The 27,611-nt window shown below is 39.6% G+C and overlaps 1 protein-coding gene across 1 annotated transcript; it reads left to right on the forward strand.

The window, feature by feature from the left end:
• LOC121292356 lies at positions 1 to 27,214 on the forward strand. The gene is made up of 7 exons (XM_041214206.1): positions 1 to 136; positions 2,648 to 2,752; positions 3,869 to 3,992; positions 19,435 to 19,551; positions 20,222 to 20,336; positions 20,433 to 21,326; positions 26,177 to 27,214. Exons 1-6 carry the CDS (start codon positions 1 to 3, stop codon positions 20,793 to 20,795), a joined length of 960 nt encoding a protein of 319 aa, XP_041070140.1. The 3' UTR covers positions 20,796 to 21,326; positions 26,177 to 27,214.
• The last annotated feature ends 397 nt before the right edge of the window (positions 27,215 to 27,611 follow it).

Consider the following 27,611-nt stretch of genomic DNA (forward strand, 5'->3'; position numbering starts at 1 on the left):
ATGCAGGAGGTGGCAGAAATGGCAGAGGATGGTCCGTTGAATGTGGAAGATGGTGGGGTCAAGGGTGAAGACAAGCGGAACCCTATCAGGGTTCTAAGTGATTCCAGTTACAGAAAAGAGAGTATAGATTGGAAGTGTAGGTAGGACACATACAGGCTCCCATAGCAACATCTTCATTTGGAGGAGGTGAGTGGAGTGGAGGGAGATGTTGTTCAACGTAAGAACAAGTTCAGCCAGGCCGGGGAGGGTAGTAGTGGATGGGGTCTGGCTGGACTTACATTCATGGAGGAAGCAGAGGGCCCTATAGTGAGGGATGGTGGTCAAGACGTCCAGAAGATGATGGACGTCCAGAATGTAGAACCTACTCAAGTGTCAGTGAAACTTCTCAAATAATTATACCTTTACAATTGGCAGCTGATTTTGACATACACAGAAAGACAGAAAATAACTGTTTTATTTATTGTTTCTATGAACAGTTGTGTAAGCATGTATACTCATAAGTTGCATGATGATCTTGAGAAACACCTTTAATTGTTGGTAACCGAGGAGACAGCTTCATAATGTTCTTCTTTGGCTATTGACACGACCATCAGAATTAGGCTAATGATTACTATTGGGGTGTAAATTACTGGTTGTTCATACATACCCAAAGAGGGATTCTAAGAGTAAAAATTAGGACAGGTTTGATGTTTTTGCTTCCTATTGAAAGTTTCATAAAATAGGGTTAAATTGCATTATGTGTGTCAATATTTTACATGATGATAAAAAGCCTTTTAGGGAATATCTAAGAGTGAAACGAAGGAGGATTTATTTTCCATCAATTTGAAGAGTGGGGTGAGATTTTGACTTTGGCTGTAAGGTTAGGCCAAGGGTATCCAGATTCCTTTGTTGGATGCATATCCTAGAGACTTTGGGCCATGTATAAACAAAGAAATAAACTGTATGCGTGATGAAATGAATGAAAGTTGCTGTAGTCCCAGGGGCTGCAAAACAACTGGTGGTGAGTTTAACCTGAGGGTCACCACACCTCAGGCAGGGCCTTCATGAATTACCTCAGCTGGTGTGGGCATTGAAGCCACACTGTTGGCGTTACTCTGCATCGCAAACCAACTGAGCTAATCGACCCCCTAATATCAAGTGTGTCTATTACATTTGTAAAGCTCTGCTGACACTAATAAGAACTGAAATCTTGGACAGAAAGTAAAGTAAATGTCATCAAAGGTGCTGCTCACCTTTTGCCCCTTCTCCTGCTGACTGAATTATGTTTCTTCTTCATTGCTGCTCACTGATAATATTTCTTTTGCTTTTGTCTTTTTGAAAATCTTCGTCAGCCTGGAGTCTCGCTCATTGATGGAAAACACCATTCCTTCACTGACAGATTTAGCAACTAAATCTCGGACATTTTTTTCCATCTGCTTGGCCACGAAGTTCAAAACTATAAAGTTTGAAAAGGTAAAGCTAATTCCAGAAAATCTACACCTTGAGCATGCAAATAGAAAATGAGTGGCTCGGGGACAAATAGCTGGATTGGCCCTTTGGCCATAATTTGGATATCATAAGTCCTTGTTTGCTCTGGTGTGGTCGTGTTTTGCAAAGTTGGACTTTATCAAACTCTTCCACGTATACAACAGGGTTTTACAAGCAGTCAGAAGACTGATTAGGAAGTCTTAACTCTGATGGTGTGGGCCTCTCTTCACTGCAACCTCTAGGGTGCCTTCAGGTTGTCTTTTAAAAATGTGCATTCTTTGTACTTTGTCCAAAATGGAAGGATATTGTTTCCAATGAGAATTACTTTTGGGCAAATCCAAGGGAGATGTATCACTGTGCTTGTTTCTCTAGTAACTTTAGCAGATGTTATTTGTGTTCGCTTGTAAATTTGATAAAGCAGCTCGAGGATATTTCTCCAGGGGCTGCTAATCTCAACAGTATTGCTGTTTGGTGTTACAGTAGCTGCATTGTGTGTATGGTGAGGAACTTACCGTTGTGAGTTTTTCATGTTTTATACTGTATTAAAGAAATCTGACAGTCTTAATTAAAAAGTGCATGCATTTTATATTGGGATTGCATGGCAGTGTTAATTTTAGTTCAATGGGAAATCTTAACAAGAATTCTTTAGGTTAAGCTGCTCAGTCTGTCTATGAAACATACTCAGGCATCTTACCAGCTCCAGCCAGTTATGAAATTGTTAACTTCATGTCAATGTTTTTTTTAAAACTGTGGCAGATTTGTCTGCATCAACCAATATATCTACAAAAAAGCAATTTTCATAGCTACTTTAAAAATCATCAACAAGCATGGTCCAAAAATTAATTTGCAAAAATGAAATAATCACATGACCAATTGCAAGTTTTTTTATTTACCTGATGTGTTGCATCGCAAGAAAATATACCAGATGATAGTTTGTTTAAGTGATCCATTTGCAGACCCCAGTACCAGGTTGCAGATCGTGGTAATACATCTCCTAACAAGAGGCAGAGAATGTCACAAATGGAACATGTAACATTTCTGAAACAGTTCATTGAAAAGTGGGTTAAGTGAACTGAAATTGGGATTGTCCCATTCAAACTGATAACCTTATGTAACGCTCAACTGAATAATACTTCTAACAAGATTAATGAGCCCTATTAATCTTAAATGTTACTTGCAGTTCTTCACTGGGTTTGGATCTGTATCCGTACATCTACTGCCACCTACAGTGACTTATCTCGATTTGCTATGCAATCAAACTCATTGCCACGTTGCTATGGCTGTGGTAAATAATATATAGTCAAACCACAAGCTGGCAGACAATTAGATGGATGTGGATTATGTGTGCCTTTCCTTGGACTGTCCTTTAAAGCTGAACTACCAAATGATCCTTGAAAAGCAATCTAATTAACAAAGACAAGCAAAATGACTTTTATTGACTACCTAACTTCCCTTCCTGGTTCTCATGTTAGCTAATATTATTAATGGATCTCTCTCCACTGGTTCTCTCCCCTTCTCCTTCATATCCTCCATCATCACCCCTCTCCTCAAAAAGGAACCTACAGCCCCATCCTCCTGCCAACCTACTTCCCCATCTCCAAACTCCCTTTCCCCTCCTAAGTCCTTGCATATGTTGTCGCCACCCAAGTTCGTGCGCGTCTTTCCTGGAACTTCATGTCTGCATCTCTCCAATCTGGTTTCTGACTCTGCCACCATATTGAAACTGCTCTTATCAAAATCTCAAATGATTTCCTATATGACTGGGACAAAGGTAAGCTCCTTGTCCTTCTCGACCTGCCTGTTTCCTCTAATGTGGTTGATCACACCATCCTCCTCCAACACCTCTCCACTATCGTCCAGTAATCTGGGACTGCGCTAGCCTGGTTCTATTCTTATCCATCGGTTTTAAAATTCTCATCCTTGTTTTTAAATCCCTCCATGGCCTCAATTCTCCCTACCTTTGCAATCTCCTCCAGTCCCAGAACCCACCGAGATATTGGAGTGCCTCTAGCTCTGACCTGCACCCTGACTTTAATTGTTCCACCCTTGGTGGTTGTTTTTCATCTGCCTGGACCCTAAGCTCTGGAATTCCCTCTCTAAATCTTTCCACATCTCTACCTCACTTTCCACCTTTAAGATACTCTTTAAAACCTACCTCTTTGACCAAACTTTTGGTCATCTACCCTAATATTTCCTAATGTAGCTTAGTATCTTGCCTAAATACAAGTTGTTGTTATAAACAGGTGCGTGCAATGCTTATCATTTTTTTGATGACATTTGTTACATGTGGATGCCATTATAGTGGAATGCTTTGACCAGACAGCCCACTGATTTAAGCATTGACCATCCAAATGTCAGGAAATGGAAGCTATCAGAAGTTTTTCTATTCTTCTTTTCCCAGTAACCAAGAAGCTACATCTAGCATTTGACCATACAAAGGAGTGGTGGGAGATTTTGACGGTACGGTTGAATAGCTTATTAGTCAAGTGGAAGACCGAATGGGATAAAGCGAAGAAACTATTAAGGTTAGTGTTTGAGCTTAGCCTTTTTAAGAACATGCCCAAGAACTTAGATATGTATTAGACTGACCTTTACAGGCATTACTGAGAATTACTTTCAAAAGTCTCATTCTCCCATCAGCTTTGTGTTCGTCTTCCAGCTCCAGTATTGAAACTTTGTCAGGAATCTCCTTTATGCTTTGTTATATCTCAAATCTGAACATGCTGTGATGTATAGGATGATTATCACTCATACTGCACAGTGAAACGATTGGAATCGTGTTTGCTTTAACCAATTTATTTCAATATTTATTTCATCTTAAAGCAGTACAGTTACTGTTTCAGAGGAAAAGAAAGCACTTTAATTAAAGAAGAAAAAGCCCTTTAAAGGCACAGTTGTGGTTAGACTGTTCGGTCAAGAGAATCATAGGGCAGAATTTTTCGGATACTTGGGTTTCCCGCCCCACCATTGAAATAGTCGGTGGGGAACACACACCCACTCCTGACAGCAGCCAGTTAACACCCTGTGGAGGGGGAATTGGCTGGAGGCGGGCCTTCTGCCCAAATCTAGGGAGGAACTCCTGCCTCATATAGCTGCTGACCAATCAGATTGACTGGCAGATCTCTAGCCCCAGCAGCACCACCAGGAGACGTGGCCACTACTGGGACCACGTCCAGTCCCAGTGAAGAAGAGCAAGAATTCGAATGGAAGGTGAGGACTGTAGGTCTCTTGGCGAGGTCAGGGCAAGAGGCCTTTATAAGGGGGTGTATGCTAAAGGGACTGCAGACCAGGTGGTTCCAAACAGGGGGAGGAGGTACTGCGGGGCAGAGGAAGACCTTGTGTGGGATCTTGAATCGAGAAAGAGGACTGTGAGGCTCTCCCTCTCTTCTCATCTGGGGCCTGAGCAGGTTTGCCTGGGGGAATAACTTCCCTCCCTACCACCCCCAATATCCCTGACCTCCTCCTGCCACCGGAAAATTGTGGCTGTTGGGAAGCATCCCTTAAGTGGCGATCAATGGCCACATCAGGGCCTCAACTGGTGTGAGGCCGGGCATGCCACTGTAGGCCTTGCCCGTCCCTCGTAAAATCCCAGCCAGTTTGGGGTGGGTGGGTATAGCTGGCAGTAAGGACACCTGCAGAATTTTACATGACCCCTGGCTGCAACTGCCCATAGGATTGTAGAAATTTAAAGTACAGAAGGGGAACATTCAGCTCGTCATGCCTGTGCCAGTTGAAAATTAGACATCCAGCCGAATCCCACTTTGCAGCTCTTGGTTCATAGCCTTGTAGGTTATGATGCCCTAAATGCATATCCAAGTATTTTTTATATGTTATGCCTCTACCACCCTATCAGGCAATGAATTCCAGATCCCTATCAATCTCTGGGTGAAAACATTCCTTCTTGAATGCTCTATAAGCCTCCTACCTCTTACGTTAACTCTATACCCCCTGTGTATGGATCCTTCAACCAAGGGGAACAGGGCCTTCCTAAGCAGTCTATATAGACCCCTCATGCTTTCTTTCACTTCTGTTAGGTCTCCCCTCTGTCTCCACTATTCCAAAGAAAACAACTCTAGCCTATCCAATCTTTCCTCATAACTACAAATCTCCAGTCCAAGCAACACCCTCATAAATCTTCTCTGTATCCTCTTGAGTGCAATCGCCATCTTTCCTATAGTGCGGTGAGCAGAAATGTATGTAGTAGTCCAAATGTGGCCTGACTAGTATATTATTCAGTTCCAGGCCTGCATAACCTTCCAGCTCTTATATTCTATGCCTAGGCAAGGATCTCATATGCCTTCTTGACCCCTTATCTATCTGTCCAGCCACCTTCAGGGTCCAGGTCCCTTTGTTCCTCTACACATCTCGGGATCTTCTACTTATTGTTTATTCTCTTACCTTGTTAGCCTTCCCCTGTTACCTCACACTTCTTTCGACCAAACTCCATTTGCCACTGTTCAGCCAACCTGAGTGTCCATTTATAGCTTCCTGCGGTCTATAGTCATGTTAAGTAAGAAAGCATGGAACATGAAAAGAACACACCTCAGTGGACCATACCAAATCTGCATTGTCATAGGTCCTTGATATTTTCTCTCAGTCTCTCAATGGAAGTAAATAATCAGAGATAAAACTTACAACAGGAACATAGGAATACAGGGACAGGAGTAGGTCATTATAAGGTTAGAAGACACAATTCAATCCTTGACTAAAGATACAAGCTGCAAAAAACATTTTAAGAAGAATTAGGACTCATACTGCTCTGTATAGTATTAGACTCTGTGTGCCATATTTATTCACATTAACCCGAATAGGGTTTTGTCTTTACTTCCTATTTATAGTAATTAACTGTTGTTGTATTACCACGTGTTATTGGGAGTTTTTGTTACAAATCTAGTCCATAATACTTATCATTGCGAACAGTGCACACAGAGTTGGGAGAATCTGCTGAACAATGTTGGTGGGAATTTGGTGAGACTGGGAATTTGATGCAGAGCAGGAAGGAAGTACTGAGTATTTTAATGTGAGATGTAATAGTAAACAAGTAAATATAAATAATTAGAGTAATTAAGTTCCAAGGGGATAAGATTTAAATTAACTAAGTGGAGGACACCAATATTAAAGGTATCCAAATTCAATTCAATGGAAATTTGTTAAAAATAAATTATTGAAGAATAAATTGAAGTAATGGCATATGAAATAATACAAATATTTAAATATAAGTAGAATGATGGAACAGCTGAGAATTGACACCTGCAGTTCCTGTGCGATATGGGATCTTTGGGATGCTTCATGTGTCCAGTATAACCTTCTGTGCAGTAAGTGTCTCAAGTTGCCTGAACTCAAAATCAGGCTTTCTGAGCTTGAGAAAAGGCTGGACTCATTGCAGGGCATATGGGAATTTCACAATTTCCTGGAGTGCACATTCCAGGAAGTGGTCACCCTGCAGCTGTATAGATTTCAGGACAATAGTGCATGGCCATTTGGCAGGGTAGGAGGAGGCAGGCAATGTAGGAATTCGCTGGGAGAGTGGCACTCTCAAACCAGTTTTCAGTGCTGAATATTAGTGAGGGTGATGACACCTCAGAGGGGCTGCTATATAGATATACCATGGCACAATGGGGTGAATGACTGTACATGGGGGCACAGTGGTCATAGGGGGTTTGATTATTAGGGGATAGACCAGCATTTCTGAAACCATCAATGTGAATCCCACGTGATTTGTTGCTTCCTTGGTGCTAGGGTAAAGGACATCTCTGAAGGGGTGCTGAACATTTTGAGCAGGAAAGGGGAACAGCCAAAGTCACAATCCATGTGAGAACTAATGACATAGGAAGGAAAAGGGTTCAGGCCCTCTCGTCAGAGCTTTAGAAGCTCAGGGGGAAATTAAAGAGCAGGATCTTAAAGGCAGTAATCTCTGTATTATTCCCAGTGACACGTTTTAGTGAGTACAGAAATTGTAGGAAAAGACAGGTTAATGTATGCCTGAAGAAAAAGTACCGGAGGGCCCTGCTCTTCAAGGTGGACACATTGCATCTCAACCAGAGTTGGGATCAATGTGCTCCATGGGAAATTTAACTCATACTTTGAGGGAGATTTTAAACTAATTTGGCAGGTGGTGAGAAGATGAATCGTTTGAATGAAGAAATAAAGTTCACAGAAGACTATGGGAGACAAATGGCACCAGAGTAACAAATAGCTCAGAAATAGGAGGATCCAGGCAGGGAGAAAGATGGGGTTAGAGTGCATCTTTGTAATGCATTATTCAGCATGGTAAATACCGTTGATGACGTGCAGGCACAAATCACTTCATAAAACTATGATAAAATGGCAGAAAATGTTATAATTTGACCTGACTCAAATAAAGGGAGGATTGGGAATTAATTGACTAAATTTTTGCGTTAATAGCAGTGAGGCTAACAGTGCTTATGGCTATTATAGAATAAATGGGGCAGCAACTTCTGGAGCACCCACATATACAGTTCAAAGCAGAAATCCAGAAATTGCAGGCTGAGTTAACCTGCTCCTCCATTGGCAGCACTATAACATTACCATGGACAAAATAAACTTTAATTCGTTAACAATGGGTTAATCATGGAGAGCTAGCATGGATTTGTTAAAAGTAAACCATGCCTAACTAACCTGATTGAATTCTTTGATGAAGTAATGGAGAAGGTTAATCAAGGAAATGTATTAAACAATGAGGAGGATAGTAACAAACCTCAAGAGGCCAGACATACAGCAAATGAAATTCAACACAGAGAGGAATGATGTGATGCGTTTTGGTATGAAGATCGAAGAGAGGCTTTGTGAACTAGGTGGTACAATTTTAAAGGCAGGGCTGCTGAAACAGATCAACATAGCTATGTATATACACAAATCTTTGAAGATGGCAGGACAAGTTGAGAAGGCTGTTAAAAAAGCATATGGGATCCTTAATAAAAACAGAAAATGCTGGAAAAACTCAGCAGGTCTGGCAGTATCCGTGGAGAGAGGAACAGAGGGCGGGATTTTCTGCACCCGCCCGCCGCTGGGATCTTCCAGTCTTGCCGCAAGTCAACGGACTTCTGGCTGGGGTACCGCCTCACCCGTGGCAGGTCCCACACACGATGGGGCCGGAACATCCTGGCCAGAGTTAGCGTTTTGAGTCCAGTATGACTCTGCTTTGGATTTCCAGCATCTGCAGTATTTTGCTTTCATTATATGGGATCCTTAGCTTTATTCATAGAGACATGGAGTACAAAAGCAAAGAAGGCATGGTAAAACTTAATTAAACGTTGGCTTAGCTTCAGCTGGAGCATTTTGTTCAGTTCTGGGCACCTTAGGAAGATGTCGAGATGTTGGAGAGAGTGTACAGAAGAGACGTACAGAATGATATCATAAATGAGGAATCTCATTTATGTGGAGACACTGGAGAAGCAGAGATTTTTCTCCTGAGAGCAGAGAAAGTTTAAGAGAAAATCTTATGGAGATGTTCAGGATCCTGAATGGTTTTGATAGAGAAAGTAATGAAAAGGAGTTTCCAGCAACAGAAAGGTTATTAACTAGAGGACACAAATTAAAGGGATTTGCAAAAGAACAAGAGTCAGCATGAGAAAATATTTCTTTTCACAGTGAGTTGTTGTGAGGTGGAATGCACTGTCTGAAAGGTTGCTGGAAACAAATTTAAACGGGAAGCAGCCTAAGACTGGGTTTGAATGCATATGTGTTAATGCACTCAGCATAGTAAATAAGTAATTTTCAAAAGAGAATTGTATAAGTGCTCAAAGGGGAAAAGTTGGATAGCTCAACTAATGAGCCAGCGCAAAAGAAAAGGTTCCTTCTGTGCTTTATCACTCCAGGGTTCTCAAGATCCAAACTATATGACCTTTCCCTTTTTTGAATGAGAACTAATTCAATGTAATCATCATATTTTTAAGACACCGCATCATTTTTCTTGCCCTTTGAACCTTTGCAACGCTTAAAAAAGTTTTACAAATGAAGTGAACATGCAATTCTCCAAATCATCCTTTATCAATAAATGATACTAAATAAGTTGGTTAGACTTGGAATCTATTGCCACAAAAATGTATCTTGTATCTTGTTAATTTTTTTGTGACAAGGCTTATATTAATACTACTTGAACATTTGTATACCACATGCAAACCTTTTTCTCTTCTTGCCCTTTGTTAAGGAGCACCTGTCATGACTAGTTTATATTTTCTGTACCAGTAAAGATTAATTGATATTTTTACTCAAAAACATGATAAAGCATTCTCCAATCTGCCTTATGCTGTTCCCTTGATCATATATTGTTTGATCTTGTTGGCAAATTTGCGGATATTATTAGAGCTATCAAAGATCAGATTAATATTAAAGGAACATAGGAAATAAGTGCGGGAGTAGGCCATTCAGCCCCTTGAGCCTGCTTTGCCATTTAACTAGATCATGGCTGTTCTACCTCAATGCCATTTTCCCGCACTATCTTCATACCCTCTGGGCTGGAGAATCCCAAAGATTCACCACCCTCTGACTGAAGAAGTTCCTCCTCATTTCAGTCCTAAATGGCCTACCTCTTATTCTGAGACTGTGCCCCTTGGTTCTAGACCCCCCCAGTAAGGGGAAACATCCTTCCTGCATCTACTCTTTGAAACCCTTTAAGGGTTTTGTAAGCTTCAATGATATCACCTCACATTCTTCTGAACTCTATAGAATATAGGCCCAATTCCCTTAATCTTTTCTCATAGTACAATCCGACCATCCCAGGAATCAGTATAGTGAAACTTTGTCGCACTCCCTCTATGGCAAGTACCTCCTTCCTTAGGTAACGACACCAAAACTTTGCACAATACTCCAGGTGCAGTCTCACCAAGGTTCTATGTAATTGCAGCAAGACACCTTCACTCCTGTACTCAAACCTTCTTGCAATAAAGGCCAACGTACCTAATTGCTTGCTGCACAAGCATGCTACCTTTCAGTGACTTTTGAACAAGGAAACCCAGATCCCTTTGAACAGCATCATTTCCCAATCTCTCCCCATTTAAGAAATACACTGCATTTCTGTTTTCCATACCAAAGTGGCTAACTTCACATTTTTTCACATTACATTCCATCTGCCATGTTCTTGCCAACTCACCAAACCCATCTAAATTCCCTTGAAGCCTCTTTGCATCCTCCTCACAGCTCATATTGCAACCTAGTTTTGTGTCATCAGCAGATTTGGAAATATTACATTTGGCTGCCACATCCAAATCATTGATATACCTTGTGAATAGCAGGGGCCTCCTCGCGATATCCCACTAGTAACAGCCTGCCAAACCAAGAAAGACCTCTTTATTCCTACTTTCTGTTTGCAGTCTGTTAACCAATTTTCAATCCTTGCCAGTATATTACCCCCAATCCCATGTGCCGTTTTGCTTACTAACTTCTTGTGTTGGACCTTATTGGAAATGTTCTGAAAATCCAAATATACCACATTCACTGGTTCTCGCTTATCTGTTCTGCTAGTTACATCCTTAAAAAACTCCAACAGGTTTGTTAAACATAAATTCTCTTTCATAAATCCATGCTGACTCTGCCCAATCCTACTATTATTTTCTAAGTGTCCGGTTATCGCATCTTTATGATATATTCTAGCATTTTCCCTACTACTGATGTCAGGCTAATAGGCCAGTAGTTACCTGTTTTTTCTGTCCATCCTTTCTTAAACAGTGGGGTTACATTTGTTACCTCCCAATCAGCAGGAACCATTCCAGAATCAATAGAATTTTGGAAGATGACCACTAATGCATCCATTGACCTCACAGCCACCTCTTTCAATGCTCTGGCATGAAGATCATCGTGTTCTGGGGATTTATCAACTTTCAGTCCCATTAATTTCTCCAGTACTACTTTTTAACTAATACTTATTTCCTTCAGTTCCTCATTCTCACTAGTCCCTTGGTTCTCTAGTGTTTCTGAGAGATTTTTTCTATCTGCCTCAGTGAAATGTATAACACAGCAGATAATGTGTGCCAGGCAGATCAAATCCACGAGGGAAACTTGATCACGCTATCACAACAGTTTTGTAATTTGTATTTATTTTGAGACGTGTGCCCTGAATTGAAAAGTAATAAGTCCACCAAGGCTCCAGAGATTATTTTAAAAACTAAATTAGACATTTATTAACACAAGAAAAGATTTCAAGCACATACATAGGTCTACAAATTACTACTATAAAAACTCCTAAAACCCTAATTGATCTGGCTTCCAGCTACACCCCCATTAAGGCAACAGTAAAAAAAAGATAGAATTTAAACAGATCCATAAGTTAAACACAATACCTTGGACAGTAGAATTCAAAGTGGCTTTTCCCAGCTTCGGTTTCTGTAGTCAGCAGGCTTACTGCAGAAGTACAGGAGGCTTCTCAAACTTCTGTTAGATTGTACAATCCCTTCCTCCTGACACATAGCGTCATTCTCCTTTAAACACACTTCTCTATTTTAATGTAAGTTCCATTGTTTCCACATGTCTTTGGAACTCTACCTTTTTCATAATATAAATCTTTCATTTTGCCACAATATATTGTCAATAACCCTTGAGAAAAATAAACATATTCCTTAATTTGCTTGTCTGGCTATTTGTAAACAAACTGAGATCCCTTTGAAAACCAAATCCCTTTTTCATCTATCTACAAATACAAATTCCCATTGCACCTTACATGCTAAGACCACAACCATGTTTAGACTCATTAACATATTAAGGACACTTCTACACCTTACTCTTTTTGATATTTCAACTTGCAATCTGTTTGGCTACAAGATGTAATTAAATTACACACACAGAAACTATCCAAATCCCACTATTAACCTACTTTTACAATAAATCACAATAATATTATGAGAATCACTATATTTCCGTGACAGAAGACAGACACAAAGCAGCCTTATTCACTAATAAAAATTCTCCTATCTCTGCCTGTAATAGGCCCACATTTGTCTTTGCTAATCATTTCCTTTTTACATGCCATTAGAATCTATTACACTTTGTCTTTATGTTTTTCGCTAGTTTACTTTCATATTCTATTTTTTCTTTATCAGTTGCTTGCGCCTCCTTTGCTCAATTCTAAAATGTTCCCAATTCTCAGGTTTATTACTCTTTTTGGCAACATTAAAAGCATTTTCCTTTGATCTAATACAATCTTTAACTTCTCTTGTTAGCCATTGTTAGATCATCTTTCCTGTTGGGTTTTCGTGCTTCAAATGAATGTAAATTTGTTGTAAATTATATATTAATTGTCTAAATGCTAACCATTGCCTGTCTACCATGGTACATTTTACTGTTGTTTCCCAATCTACCACAGCCAACTTGCCTCTCATAACTTCCTAATTTCTCTTATTTAGATATAAGACCCTAGTTTCAGATTGAACTACATTACATTCAACTTAATGTAAAATTCTACCATATTATGGTCACTCTTCGCCAAAGGCTGCTTGACAATGAGATTATTAATGAACCCTTTCTCACTGTAAAATGCCCCAGATCTAAAATACCCCATTCTCTAGTTGGTTCCTGAACATACTGTTCTAGAAAACAAAATCGTATATATTTGAGGAACTCATCCTCCACAGCATTAATGCTAGTTAGGTTTACCCAGTCTACAAGTAGATTGAAGTCCTCCATGATTACTGCATTACCCTTGTTACATGCACCTCTAATTTCCTGATGTATACCATGTCCTACTACTGTTTGGTGGCCTATAAACAACTTCTAATAATGCTTGCTGCCCCATGCTGTTTCTTAGTTCCACTGAAACTGATTTTAGATCTTGATCTTCCAATCCAAGATCCTCTTTCACTAATATACTAATCCTATCCTTTATTAACAGCGCTACCCCACCTCTCTTTCCATTTTTTGCCTATCCTTCCTAAATGTCAAATACCCTTGACCATTAGGTTTCTAGCCTTGGTCACCCTGCAGCCATATCTCCATTATGGCTATCAGATCATACCTGCTTATTTCTATTTGTGCTGTCAATTCATCTACCTTGTTGCTAATGCTGTGTGCATTCAGATAAAATGCCTTTAATCTGTCTTTTTATTATTTTTGCAACTATTAGCCTTATCTGCTGGTGCACCCTTAAGTTTGTGTGCTCTGTCCCTCCCTGCTACACTCTGATTATCATTTCCTTTATTGTTGTCTTGCTCTCTGGCCTTGTCCTCGCTCTTCAATTTATCACATCTTCCCTCACTTGATCCTTCACCCTCATTCTTTAATTTAAATCCCTTTCTACCACCCTAGTTATATAACTCTCCAGAACTCTGGTCCCCTCCAATTTGCTTGTGGCTCAGGTAATAATCCAGAGATCATTACCTTTGAGGTCTTACTTTTTAATTTAGCTCATAGCTGCTCATAGTCTCTAAGCAGAATCTCTTTCCTAGTCTTAACTATGTAATTGGTACCTACTTGGAGCATGACAACTAGATCCTCCCCTTCCAACTACAAGTTCCTCTCCAGCCCAGAGCATTTTTTAAATTTGTTTCTGGGATGTAGGTGTCACTAGCTAGGCCAGCATTTATTGCCCATCCCCAATTGCCCTTGTTAAGAGAGTATTGAAGAGTCAACCACATTGCTGTGGGTGTGGAGTAACATGTAGGTCAGACCAGGTAAGGACAGCAGATTTCCTTCCCTAAAAGACATTCATGAATCAGATGGGTTTTTAATAACAGAGGGCAATGGTTTCACGGTCATCATCAGACTTTTAATTCCAGATGTTTATTGAATTCAAATTTCAGCATCTACCATGGTGAGATTTGCACATGGCTCTGCAGAACATTAATCTGGGTCTCTGGAATACTAGCCCAGTGCCAATACCACCATGCCACCACCTTCCTGGCATTGGCACTGGGCAGACAACACAGCCTCCAGGACTCTTGCTCTTGGCTATAGAGAAGTGTCTCTATCCTCCTGAATATACTGTCTTCTACTATGTCTACATTCCTATTAACTCACCTGACTGGAATGGCTTCCTGTATCACGGTGCCATGGTCAATGTGCTCATCTACTCTGCAGCCCCTGTTTTTGCCCATACAGGCTGCAAGAGCCTCTAATGTATTGGACAATTACAAGGGCAGAGGCCCCTCTACTTCAACCTTTGCGATCCCTATACCTGCTTCACTCGCAGTCACACCCTCCTGTCCTTGACCATGGACCAAATCCGACAACCTTATCCTAAGGGGTGTGCCGCCTCCTGGAACAGCATTTCCAGGTAAATTTCCCCCTCCCTGATGTGTTGCAGTGTCTGCAGCTCTGCCTTCAGCATAATGACTCCAAGCCAAAGATCCTCCAGCCACAGACACTTACTGCAGGTGTATTTTCTTTGGATCGTACAGGTGTCCACGCACTCCCACATTCTGTAACTGCCACACATCATCTGCCCTGCAATCTTTATAGCCTTTAATTAATTAATTATTTTACTGATTAAATTTGAATTAATGACTCTAGTCCTGCCTGTGCTTATATTCTTATTATTTCAATAAATGTTCTACTTACCCCTATTGAAATTCCATAGTTAAGATAAATAGGAAAAACTCACCAGCCAATCTAATAAGCTTTCCTACTATTAGTAGACCTTACTGCTACTAATAAAACCTCACAATTGCTAAAATAAGTCAAGTTTTGAAAGATAAATAAGAAAAATACTCACCAGTCAATCAATTTCCTGTTTTCTTGTGATGTAACAATTTGATTTTTCTCAGAATGCAGTCAGTCTGCTCTGGATCCCTAGATTGAATTGGACTGGACTGGATAGCTCTTCTAAGTGCTGCTGTCTGTCTCGGATCCCTCTTTCTCCCGCTCTTTGAGGTGCTGCTCTGGGTCCTCCTCCCTCCTGCATTCATCGAATCATTCATATTAAAATAGAAAGGGAAATGGCAATATGACGATTTGGGTGCGACAATGCTACGATTAAGATAAATGCAAAATACTGCAAATACTGCTCTTAAGAAGGGTCGTATGGACTCAAAATGTTAACTCTGTTTCTCTCCCCACAGATACAGCTAGAGCTGCTGAGTTTTTCCAGAATTTTCTGTTTTTGTTGTTAATGCTATGATTAAGATGGCTAAAATATTTTTATTTGTATCTTGTGAAACAATTATAATTCTGAATTGCATATAACTGTGATATGAACTAATTTATATAATGTATAAGGTATTATTTGCTAGAAGTTTACTGTGCTTATAAATGGAAACAGGTAAACTGACAATTATGTATTGAATTGTTTAATAGAACCTGCCAATTTGCACAGAATATCCAACATACTGAATAGTAGAATTGTAAATGAGCCATTGCCCTGTGTGTGGGCTTCTTTTGAAGAATTTATTTGGTAGCTAGAAAGGAAACAAAATCCTATGTTAATTTTTCAAATACATATATTATCTAATGAATGTTAATGATGCAAGCTTTCACCTAAAATTAAGTTAATTAAGTACCTTTAAATTAGGATCGTGGCTTCACAATCTAATAGCTGTGTTCCTCCACTTGTATGATTTTGGATTTTTAGTTTAATATTGCTTATCTTATGCCCTTTGTTATCCATAAAACCCAAGAAACCATGTACTCATTCTAACACTTAGAAACATACGAACATACAAAAATACATATGAACGTACAAATTAGGAGCAGCAGTATATCACTTGGCCTCGGGCCTGCTCCACCATTTAGTAAGATCATGGCTGTTCTGATTGTAACTTCAACTCCACATCCTCGCGTACCCCCGATAAACTTTCACCCTCTTACATATCGAGAATCTATCTAGCTCTGCTTTAAAAATATTCAAAGACTGCTTCCACTGCCTTTTGAGGAAGGGAGTTCCAAAGACTGACGACCCTCTGAGAGAAAAATGTTTATTCTCATCTCTGTCTTAAATGAGTGACCCCTTATTTTTAAACTGTGACCCATAGTTCTAGATTCTCCCATCCTCTCCACATCCACCCTGTTAAGACCCCTCAGGATCTTAAAGGTTTCAATCTAGTAATCTCTTACTCTTTTAAACTCCAGTGGATACAAGCCTTGTCTGTCCATCCTTTCCTCATAAGACAACCCGCCCATTCTTGGTATTAGTCTGGTAAACCTTCTCTGAACTGCTTCTATTGCATTTACATCCTTCCTTAAATAAGGAGATCAACATTGTACATAGCACTTCAGATGTGGTCTTACCCATGCCCTGTATAACTGAAGCATAACCTCTCTGCTTTTATATTCAATTTCTCTTGCAATAACAATAACGTTCTATCAGCTTTCCGAATTAATTGCTGTAGCTGCATACTAGCCTTTTGTGATTCATGCACTAGGATACCCAGATCCTTCTGAATCTCAGAGCTTTGTAAACTCTCACCATTTAGGTAATATGTTTCTTCTTTATTCTTCCTGCCAAAATGGGCAATTTCACATTTGCCCACATTATACTCCATTTGCCAGATCTTTGCCCACTCACTTAGCCTATCTATGTCCCTTTGTGGCCTCCTTATGTCTTCTTCACAACATACTTTCCTACATATCTTTGTGTCATCAGCAAACTTAGCAACCATACCTTACGTCCCTTCATCCAAGTCATTTATATAAATTGTAAAAAGTTGAGGCCCCAGTGGCACACCCCTCATTACATTCTGCCATCCAGAAGAAGACCCATTTATGCCAACTCTCTGTTTTCTGTTAGCCAGCCAATCTTCTATTCATGCCAACATGTTACCCTCTACACCATGAGCTTTAATTTTCCACAATAACCTTTGATGTGGCACCTTATTAAATGCCTTCCGGAAATCTAAGTACACTACATCCAACGGTTCCGCATTATCCACAGCACATATGCCTCCTTCAAAGCACTCCAATAAATTGGTTAAACATCATTTCCCTTTCACAAAACCATGTTGACTCTGCCTGATTGTCTTGAAGTTTTCTAAGTGCTCTGCTATAACATCTTAAATAATAGCTTCTAACATCTTCCCATGACAGATGTTAAGCTAACTGACTTATAGTTTCCTGCTTTCTGTCTCCCTCCATTTTTGAATAAAGGAGTTACATTTGCTATTTTCCAATCTAATGGAATGTTTCCCGAATCTAGTGAATTTTGGAAAATTAAAACAATGCATCAACTATCTCACTAGCCACTTCATTTAAGATCCTAGCATCAAGTCCACCAGGACCCAGGGATTTATCAGTCCGCAGCTCCAACAAGTTGCTCAACACCACTCCCCTGGTGATTGTAATTTTCCTGAGTTCCTCCCACCATTTCCTGTTTTACAGCTATTTCTTGAATGTTTCTTGTGTCACCTATAGCGGAGACCGATGCAAAATACCTGTTCAATTCATCTGCCATCTCCTTACTTTCCATTATTATTTCTGCAGACTCACTCTCTATAGGACCAACTCTCGCTTTGTTAACTCTTTTCTTATTTAAATATCTATAGAAACTGTAAGGGGAGAATTTTCTCCCTGTCAGGTGGGCCGACTGGGAACGGGCACAGCGGACACAGAGCTGATCACCGCCCGCGATTGGATGCGTGCTGCCATTTTACGTGGGTGGGCCAATTAAGGCCTGCCCAACGTGGTGCGCACCCGGCAGCGCTCAGTGCTACCTGTGCGGGAGGGGGAGGAGGGAGAGTTGGAGCATGGAGCTGCCTCAGGGAGATTAAGTTGAATTTGACAGTTCAGAATAAAAAAAGTTAAAAATCATTTACACATGTTCCCTCATGTGACAGCATCACATGAGCTGGGACATATTTATCAAATGTTTAAACATGTTTTATTAATGTAATAAACACTTCATGAAACCTCATTCCGCCCATGGTTGAGGTTTCATGAAAAATGCAAAGGTCGCCTGGGCTCCTCGCCTGCCCCCCGCCAACCTTAAGGTTGGACGGGCAGTGCTGACAATTACTTTAATTAGTTTATTAATGGCCTTAACAGGTCTTTGACAGTTCGGCGGGTGTGCAGCTGACTCCGGTGCGCGCCCGCTGACCTAAAGATTGGAATGACGTGCGGTGAGGTCGGGACGTTTGTCCGATGTCACCGTGCATCAATTTAGGCGTTTCTGCCCTTACAATCCGTCTTTATATTACTAGCTAGCTTTCTGGCGTACTCTAATTTTTCCCTCCGTATTAATTTTTTTGTCATTCTTTGCTGTTCTTTCTCTCTGTCCAAACTCTTGAGCTGCCACCCATCTTTGCGCAATTGTGTGCCTTTTCTTCAAGTTTGATACTGTCTATAACGTTTTTAGTTAACCACAGATGGTGAGTCCTTCCCTTGGAATTTTTCTTTCTCGTTGCAATGTATCTATTCTTTATATCCTGAAATATCCCCTTAAATGTCGGCCACTGCACAGCTATTGACCCATCCCTTAACCTCATTTGCCATAATGGGGCCTGATGCTGCCTTGCAGAAGAGAGGATGCACCACATCAGAGGGCTAGGAGTCTCAACATATAAAAATGTGGCCAAACAGCCAAATAGAAGGTAAAGCACATGATCTGGCCAAGATCCCTCAGCTCCTGAAATTTTCCAACATCAAAAACAAATTTAGCTTCTGCCCACTTTGACCCAAAAGCTGTGCACTGACGTTCCTGATTCAGCGATTTCAACTTTGATAATTCCCTTCTCACCCTGCCCAGTGCATTAACAAGCCCAATTAAATGGGCTGTTAGTTGAAGGCAAGGAGGTTTCCTATTCCCTTCTCTTCTGCCCTCGCTTTGAAACTTGTGTTGTATTCCAGAGGTGGTGAGATCCAGTGCTGCTCTTCAGGAATGCAGTTATCAAATTGCACCCGCACCCTTTCCCAACCCCACTGGCAAAACCTTGATATTGATGGTCCATCTGAAAGAGGCCATTTCCAATAATACAGCCCTTCCTCAGTCCTGCATTGAAGTGCAAACCTGAATAATGTGATCAAGTCCTACAATGGGGCTTGTGCTGGTCATGCATTCAAATTCAGTCACAAGTTGTATTTGCCTGTTGTCAGAGGTTTCCTTCACTCAGTATTGATGAATTGCTATTTGTATTTGAAAGGTACCTCATCCGCTTTCTTTGTTTCAGGATCTGCAGAGGTATTCACAAGCCACCAGGTCACAGATCAAAGGTAGGCCTACGCCTAGGGTAGTGATTTGATTGATGGTTTTTTGAAAGAAGGTAATACAGTTACTGGCTGGCTAGACTTTCCTTGATTGACTACTTGGGAACCAAGGCTTCCTCTCAGACTTGATCATAGTGAGGCTTGAGGTGAGTCATTGACCCTCATAGCTAAGATCTGCAAGGCCAATTTATTTTAAATCTGTGGCTTCTTAGCCACTGAGGAAGGCTCAGTGTTTGGATTTCTGTTTAATGGTGCATCTTTAGAGAGAAAACAACTTGTTACTTTGTTGTTTTATATATCAAGGAGTGTAGTGAAATATATAGCTTCCTGTTTTTTTTTCATGCATCTCTCCTTAAAACCACTGTTGCTTCAAAGCCTGTGCCTCAGCCAGAGAGTTTCTCCAGTCTAAAAAATAATTCACAGTATAGCCGGTATATTTTAGCAGCTGGTGTAAAGAATAAGGGTTCTCTATGATCCCTCAGTAACACTATGGCTGACTGGGTAGGAGGAGGTGCACTGCAGATATTTATGGAGTCACTGGTGCTGCTGAAACTGAGATAATATTGAGCATAATAATTAAAAATGCATAATTCAGTCTTAAACTCCTTGTGGTTATTACATAGAGTTTCTAGTTATTCAGTAAATTGACACTATTTTCTTTATGTTTCTCCTACAGTAGATTGACAGAAAATTTTCCAAATACATTAACAACGTCGAAAGTAGCGTACTTCAAGAGAAAATATGCAGAAGAAGAAGACTTACATAAAGTTTACAATGGGTACTTTCCAAAAGTAAGCACTTTTGGTCATTAAACAAAAAGCAATGAATACTCTAACTTTGGACACTTTTGCATTGTTACTTTAAACATCTGAGTGTTTTTTATTTAGAACCTGATCTTTCCAGAAGATCGAACATGTATTCTACGGCTTTCACTAGAAAAACTAAAGATTCTTGAAGACCCTGAAATCTATCTTCGAAGGGCTGTTTTAATAAACAACTTATTGAGGAAAATCCACATAGAAACAGAGAAAGAAGTGTATAACTATGCTGAAGAGTTTAATAAGGCCTCAAAGCACCTCTATTCTGATGCACAGAAAAGAATGAAGTGTATGATCAAGGATTGTAATGGATGTTCCCAATCTTTGTATTATGAAGAGATTGGTTCATACTCCATTGTGCCTTTTTCTTCAAATAATGTCATCTATGGACTTGGTTACCCAAATGACCATTTGGGAAAAAGTACTTCCTAAAATGAAATTCCAGCAGGATGATGAACTGTTACGTTTATACCTCTCTCACTCTGTGTTTGGCAGAGATAGTGCTTTGTAAACTGACACTCATTCACAGAAAAATAACAATGAATCTGCTTACAAGGCCCAATGGATATCCTCTGGTTTGGAAAATTGGTGACTTCATAAATCTAAAATGAGGGCACTTATGTTAAATTTTGGTTTTGATCAGATCTGCTTGGGACATTATGTATGTAATGTGTAGTGTGTTTTTTGTTGCCGAGTATGAGCTAAGTAGAGATTATTTTTAATAGGAACAGTGCAAAATGGTGATTTATTGGTGTTTCTTTGTATTTTTATTTTGTTACCTGTTTTTGTCATTGTTTTTTCTATTTCACCCCTTCCTTTAGTTAGGTAGGAGGAGGAGATGGAAGCTTCACTGCCACCTTCAATGCTGCTTCTGGAGGTTGGGTCCTGCCAGCTTTTTTCTGTCCCTGATGTTGCAGTGTCCAGTGACGTTCCTTGGAACCAATACATCTTACCTAAATAGGGGTAAGTATGCTTAGATAACCATTGAGGCTGCCATTTTGAACAATAACCTCCAAAGGGGTTTGGATGCTCTGTTTCTGGAGCTTTTTGGGTCATCATTAAAACAGCATTATATAGTGAATGTGGTTCAATGAATACTTCACAAAAAAAACTTTTTCGCTGAGAGGCGATTGCTTGGGAAGCTATGTCTGTGCAGAAATCGTGACATATATTATAATGCTAATTCACACAAGCATTCAACAATGTACAATAGTTTTTTTGTGCTTAGACAAAATCTCCAAAACAAGATTATAAAAAAGCAAAAATAGGTTTATTTTTTGAATGATCAGGCTTGGAAAGTGAAATAAGATCCAAAGACGGGAGAGTACATAGTGAAGAGAAAGAATTAAATCTACTGTGCAGAATTTTTGTGTAGGGTGGAACAGCTGGATAGGTACATCATTTGACTCCAAAGTCCTTATTAAAAGGAATTCAATCAACATTAATTGAGTCATTGGTAAGACACTGATTTGTCATCATTTGGCATCCTGTAACAAACTCCATTGACCTTTGTACCTTATCATGCTGAGTTTTTTAAAATTTTGATCTTGGATGGATTTCTTTTATCAACAAGCTTATTTTTTTAAATTGTACCTTTTAAGATAATAAAAGCTTAAACGTGTGTCCTGGGATCAGCTGGCATCCTGTACTATATCAGCTGTAATGTGGAACAGAGCCAAGCTGCATTTGTACCTGATACAATGCAGAAACAATAGCAGTTTAGGTACACTTGTGCACTACCAGGGACTGAATAGAATTTAAGAGAAAACAATAAGTACATTTGTCAGAATGTGCATTTTATTAAAATAGAAACTTAAACACTCGGATGAGCTGCAGCTTATATTGTAGTGCAGTGGCAGTACTATAACTGTGCCAGGTGTAGCTGTAGCTTGGTTGTGTAACACATTAGAACTGCTACATGATTAAGTGGTTTAAAAGGCACAGTTTAACAACCAGATGTGCTGATTGTACAGGTATTGCTAAAAAAATTCCATTAGCTTCTATGCTTTATGTTCATCCGAGTGCATTTCAACAGCAATTAACTGTTCTTATATTTGACATGAACTTGCCAATTTCACCAGCAATCTCACCTATCCCAAAATGTTTGGATAACAGATCCATAACTCATCACAAACTATAATCACTGGCAAACACATGTCTCTGAAATTCTGCATGTTTTCTCTGTAGCATAACCTGGAAAAGACCACAAAATACTTGGAGACCAATTCTATGAAGATTTTCTTTTTTGCTGACCTTGTCAATGAGTTCACTTTATGATACTGTTGCTGCATGCTCTGGTTAGCTGGGTGCTAGAGGGTATTCATTCCACTGCTCTGGTCCTTGGCTCAAGTCAGGAGTAAATGTGGCACAACCCCATCTGTGTTTTTCCATTCATTAAAGTTAACGGATTGATAATCAGGGGTTGGGAATGCATAACTTTGCAATTGGCTTATAGGAGCCAAGGATTGATCAAGCAGAGTTTGTACCCTTAGAGTTTTACATTGATTTGCAACTTTTGAATATTTTGCTTTTTGCAATTAGACAGTATTGTATAAACTTTGGCATGAATCTCCCAATGTTATATCCTTCCCTTTTGCTTCTTCACCTAAATGCTACAAATGTTGGGTTCCGCAGTGCTGGCAGTCCGCTGCTACTTCACGCAGTTGGTTATTCCTTGTGAATGAGACTAGACAGTGACTTTTGGCAGTATCACAGTCAGTCCAATCCCTGTCTTCATCCATTATGTATTTTCCAGCAGTGGTCATTAGATAACAATCAGGACTGGGAACCCTAGCTGAATTTCTTTCTATTTCCCTGGGCCAAAGGTACCAAGGTCATTTGTGGCACTTGTACTGAGGCCCTGAGGCTTTTTTTCTTAAAAGCCTGCACTTGTTTTAATCATTTACTTGATGTCAATGCATGATAGCTTCATGAAATCATTTGCATTGCTTGTGAACAACAACATTGTGTTAAATGATGTAAGGCTGTTCTAGCTTCTCTCTCTCCTTAGTCAATGATCCTCCTTTAAAGAAACAAAAAATTTCCATTTATTTGGTGCCTTTCAAGGCCTCAGGAGGTCTCAAAGCACTTTAGAGCCAATTAAGTACTTTTTTGAAATGTAGTGACAATTGTAATTTGTAATTAAAACTACTTTAGATTTTTCTAAATTAGTCTCCTTATCAGATTCAATGCAATGAAATAAGCTGCGGTTAAAATTAATTACAAATAAATAAACTGGGACATAAGAGACATTGGAGGAGAAATTCAACTCATGGCCATCCATTTGCCTCCGAATATCAGGCAGTCACGAGTCAGAAATCAGGAGAGTGGGGTTCACCTTGATAACCCCATTCATGCCCAAGGCCCATCTGATGCCATATTCAGGCCATCCTTTAAATAGGCATTTGGCCTGCCCACCTGAAACAGGCTGAATGCACCTTAACTATGCAAATCAAAGTCCTCTGCAGGTTGTAGGACCATGAAGAAAAATTCAGGTAACAAATGGGTGGAGCTCCTTTCACACAAGCTTATCCTAGCTGTACAATGTCTTGAGTGGCCTAATCAACCAATTGGGCGGGCTGCATTAAGATGTCCATTTGGTGCCTGCAGTCTGCTGCTTCCATTTAGTGAGGACAGACACGAATTTGGTTTGGTCCTTAGGCACGTATGGAATGAGCTGCTCAGTTTGGATGCAAGCTGAATTTCTACCTGCAATTATTTTAATAAACTTTCAAGTTAGGCCTATGCAAAAATGCCAAATTTACATTTTGAGGCACCATTTTGCCCCAGCTTTTTTCTTGAACCACTGTTGTCAATCTGTACAATTCTCCAAATGTACATCATACCACAGGGATCATTAGTGTTTGTTACATGCTGTGTGCATTTTAAAAGCCCATTTAGTTCTCAGAAGATAAATAATCTGACCAGAACTAAACATCCAATGGGATCATTATTGCAATAGCATTGGGAATCTATTCACATTTCATTTTTGTTCCATCATCTGAATGTGTCTTAGTCTCAGGTTTGTGTCTGAAGGCAAAAATTCTTTCAGGAGTTTTCATTCTAAGAAAATGGACAATCTGTAGGCACATGTGTTGCACTCTTCAGCACTAAAGCTTCTGAAGTTCCTCATGGCTTAGTTACTTTCGTTTTCAGTTACTACTAGTTTTAAATTCCCATCTTAAGGTATAATTCAAATTCACTCGCAATTCTGCCAATTCATTTTATAAATGATTAATACAGCATTATGCAAACCAGTATTCAAGCCCTAAATCAAGATTTAAACTAGTGATTTGCTAGACCTCCAACCCCTGTAAGCTGGTATTGGATTTGTCTAGTCTTGTATAACTATACAAGATTAGTACAACCACACAAACACATTTGTGCAATTAACTTTATGTGGACCTATTGCCAGCAAAACATGATGGGTCAAAGGATTGATTGCTTTGCTGACATCTCCATAACTTAGTCACATCTTTTTCATTATAATAAATATTTCTCCGTCTCATTGTAATCTAATTGTGTGTTTCTCATAAAGGTCATCAAATAGTTGTAGTAACGCATCATAATACACCCATTCTGTAGATCAGAGTTCCAATGGATCTGCTGCATTGTAGACTTCAGTTTGACATGGATATTTGCTTTATAGCATGTTGCAAGCAGTGGGTTGGTGTTACAGTCCTGGTTCTACACTGTTGTTTGGTCAGAAAGAGCCAAAGCTCTTTGGATGAATGGTCCATTTTCTGGTCTCCAACTGCTACTTACATTTTTTAAGTGAAAGGATAGTTAGCTCATTAAAGGTTTAAAAAGTTGGAAATTTTCAAGTTTATTCCCCACCAGGTGGTGTTACTTTAGTCACTATGAAACAGAAGTAGTGTGAGACAATCTCCTTATGAAGCACTACTTCTGTTAAACTGACTTGGGTAACAAACACTGCACAAATACAAATTCTCTGGAATGGATAAAGCCATAAAAGAGCAAAGAGATAATGAATCTTTAAGGCAATGATTAGACCACTGTTATGGCACTTTATGCAGTTTGGATACTCCAGTAAACATTAAAGGCATAGAGAGCACACACAGTGTAGAGTGACCACGGTATCCCATTTGGGGAACTACAAAGATTGGGACTGTTTCCAAAGTAGCAGAGCAGTTGAAGAGATTTAATTGAGATCTTTTTTAAATTATGTAGGGATTTGATAAAATGAATAGGAAAAGATTATTTTCTCTAGTTGGTTATTCAGTGGTGTGGGGTCATCAACTTTAAACGGTTGTAATAAGGGAAGGTAATGTTTCCTTTTAAGCAGCTGGACAGCTTTGCCATAGGAAATAGTTGAGAAAGAGACCATTATGTCTTGCTGAGAAAATGGAGAACTATTTCAAGCAAAGGAAGAATACGAAAATGGGAAGGAGCTAGGCAATGACATTAGTTTTGACTTACCCCAGATGGTATAAACTCAATGGGCTAAATGTCTCCGTTTCCTGCTGTAAGCTTTTATGGTTCAGAAACTATTATTTCTGAAGTAAAATCTGCAACATATATGGTCCACTAGTCTTAGCTATTGTTTCAGGTTGGTAGACTTGTTAGTAAAATCTGGCTTCATTTGTTACATTTCTTTTTACACTCCGACATGCATTTTGAACCTGCCTTCTCTTAGATAATTTTACTGGGCCCTACATTCTAATATGGTCCTATTTTACCTTGTTTAATAATGACGCTTTAAAAAGTACTGCTTGTGTTTCCGCACTCTGGATATGAATGCTGCATGTTAATCGGTGCAAAGTTCATGATCACCTTTCACCATTTTACTTCAGAATCATGTGAAGAAGAACAGATGTAGGATAAGTATGGATAAAGAAGACTATTTAGCCTATCCTAATTCAGCCATCCAGAAAAATTCAACGACCCCATCACAGAATCCAAATAGTTTTCAATGTTTCCAGGTTTTTGCCTCCGCCACGCTATCTTAATGTCCCATTCTATGTGTTGCTTACTCCTTGTTACATTCTTACATTAACTCTAAGTTTACATTTTGCAACTTTGAACCCTTGCCCCCTTATCTTTGACATATATTGAAATAGCACATTGGGTTTACCTTTCATATTCCTTTCTGATGTCATCTAATCACAGAATGGCCTTGATAGTTACTGCAGGATAATCCGAGCCCCTCAGCTGTACAGGGAAATTGAGGTGAGTGGTAATTATGGAGCTCTATAATGGGGGTTGGGGCGAGAAGGTGGGAAATAAAGCAAGTCAGCCATTTTTTCCAGAAGTGTTTCTATGAAATAGTCATTTGGATTCTTCAGCCTTTGACATTTCACTGAAATCAGCTACTTTGCAATTATTAGCTTGAAATGAGAGCATTTGATCTCAGCAAAATATTTTAAAGACACAAAGTCTACAATTAATGCAATTTCTTCAGAATATTTTTAAATTGTAAACCCAGATTTCAAAAATCAATTCAATTCATGAACATAATGTGATGTACTGGGCATCTGCATAAGGTGCTACCCCTTCATGTCTTGCCTCTTCGTTACAAGTTAATTCCAAGTACATATATGTTGTATGTGTATGAAACCAATGTGCACATTACCACCAGGTTAAGTGCTGAATAACATTATTTCATGATGAAAAACTTTCTCTAAGCATTTACTATCGCCAGCGTGCTTTTTGTTACCTGCTGTGCATGGCCTACAATGCATATGCTCTTCAGATATGGTAATGTTCAGTACTTTTGTAAAGTAAATGTGCCTTAATGTAATCAATGTGATCAGAATTGGTTGTTATTTATGTAAAATGTGCAGAGTGGTATAACTATGTGGTAATGACATATATAAACTGTTTCATTAGTTGCTCCTGTGTTAGTTTTTATTTTCATATATCACAGAATCACGGAATTGTTACGGCATAGAAGGAGGCCATTCGGTCCATTGTGTCTCGACTGGCTCTCTGAGCATTTTAACTTAGTGCCAATCGCCTGTCTTTTCCTCTGCACATTGTTTCTATTTAGATAATCATCCAACGCCCTCTTGAATGCCTCAATTGAACCGGCCTCCACCACACGTCCAGGCAGTGTATTCCAAACCCTAACTACTCGGTGTATGAAAAAAAATTCTCACCTCGCATTTGCTTCTTTTGCAAAACACTTTAAAACTGTGCCTTCTGGTTTTCTATCCGTTTATGATATGGGAACAATTTCTCCCGATCTACTCTGTCCAGGCCCTTCATTATTTTGAAAGCTTCTATCAA

The sequence above is a fragment of the Carcharodon carcharias genome, chromosome 20 (genome assembly GCF_017639515.1).
Source record: "Carcharodon carcharias isolate sCarCar2 chromosome 20, sCarCar2.pri, whole genome shotgun sequence".
Taxonomy (NCBI): Eukaryota; Metazoa; Chordata; class Chondrichthyes; order Lamniformes; family Lamnidae; genus Carcharodon; species Carcharodon carcharias.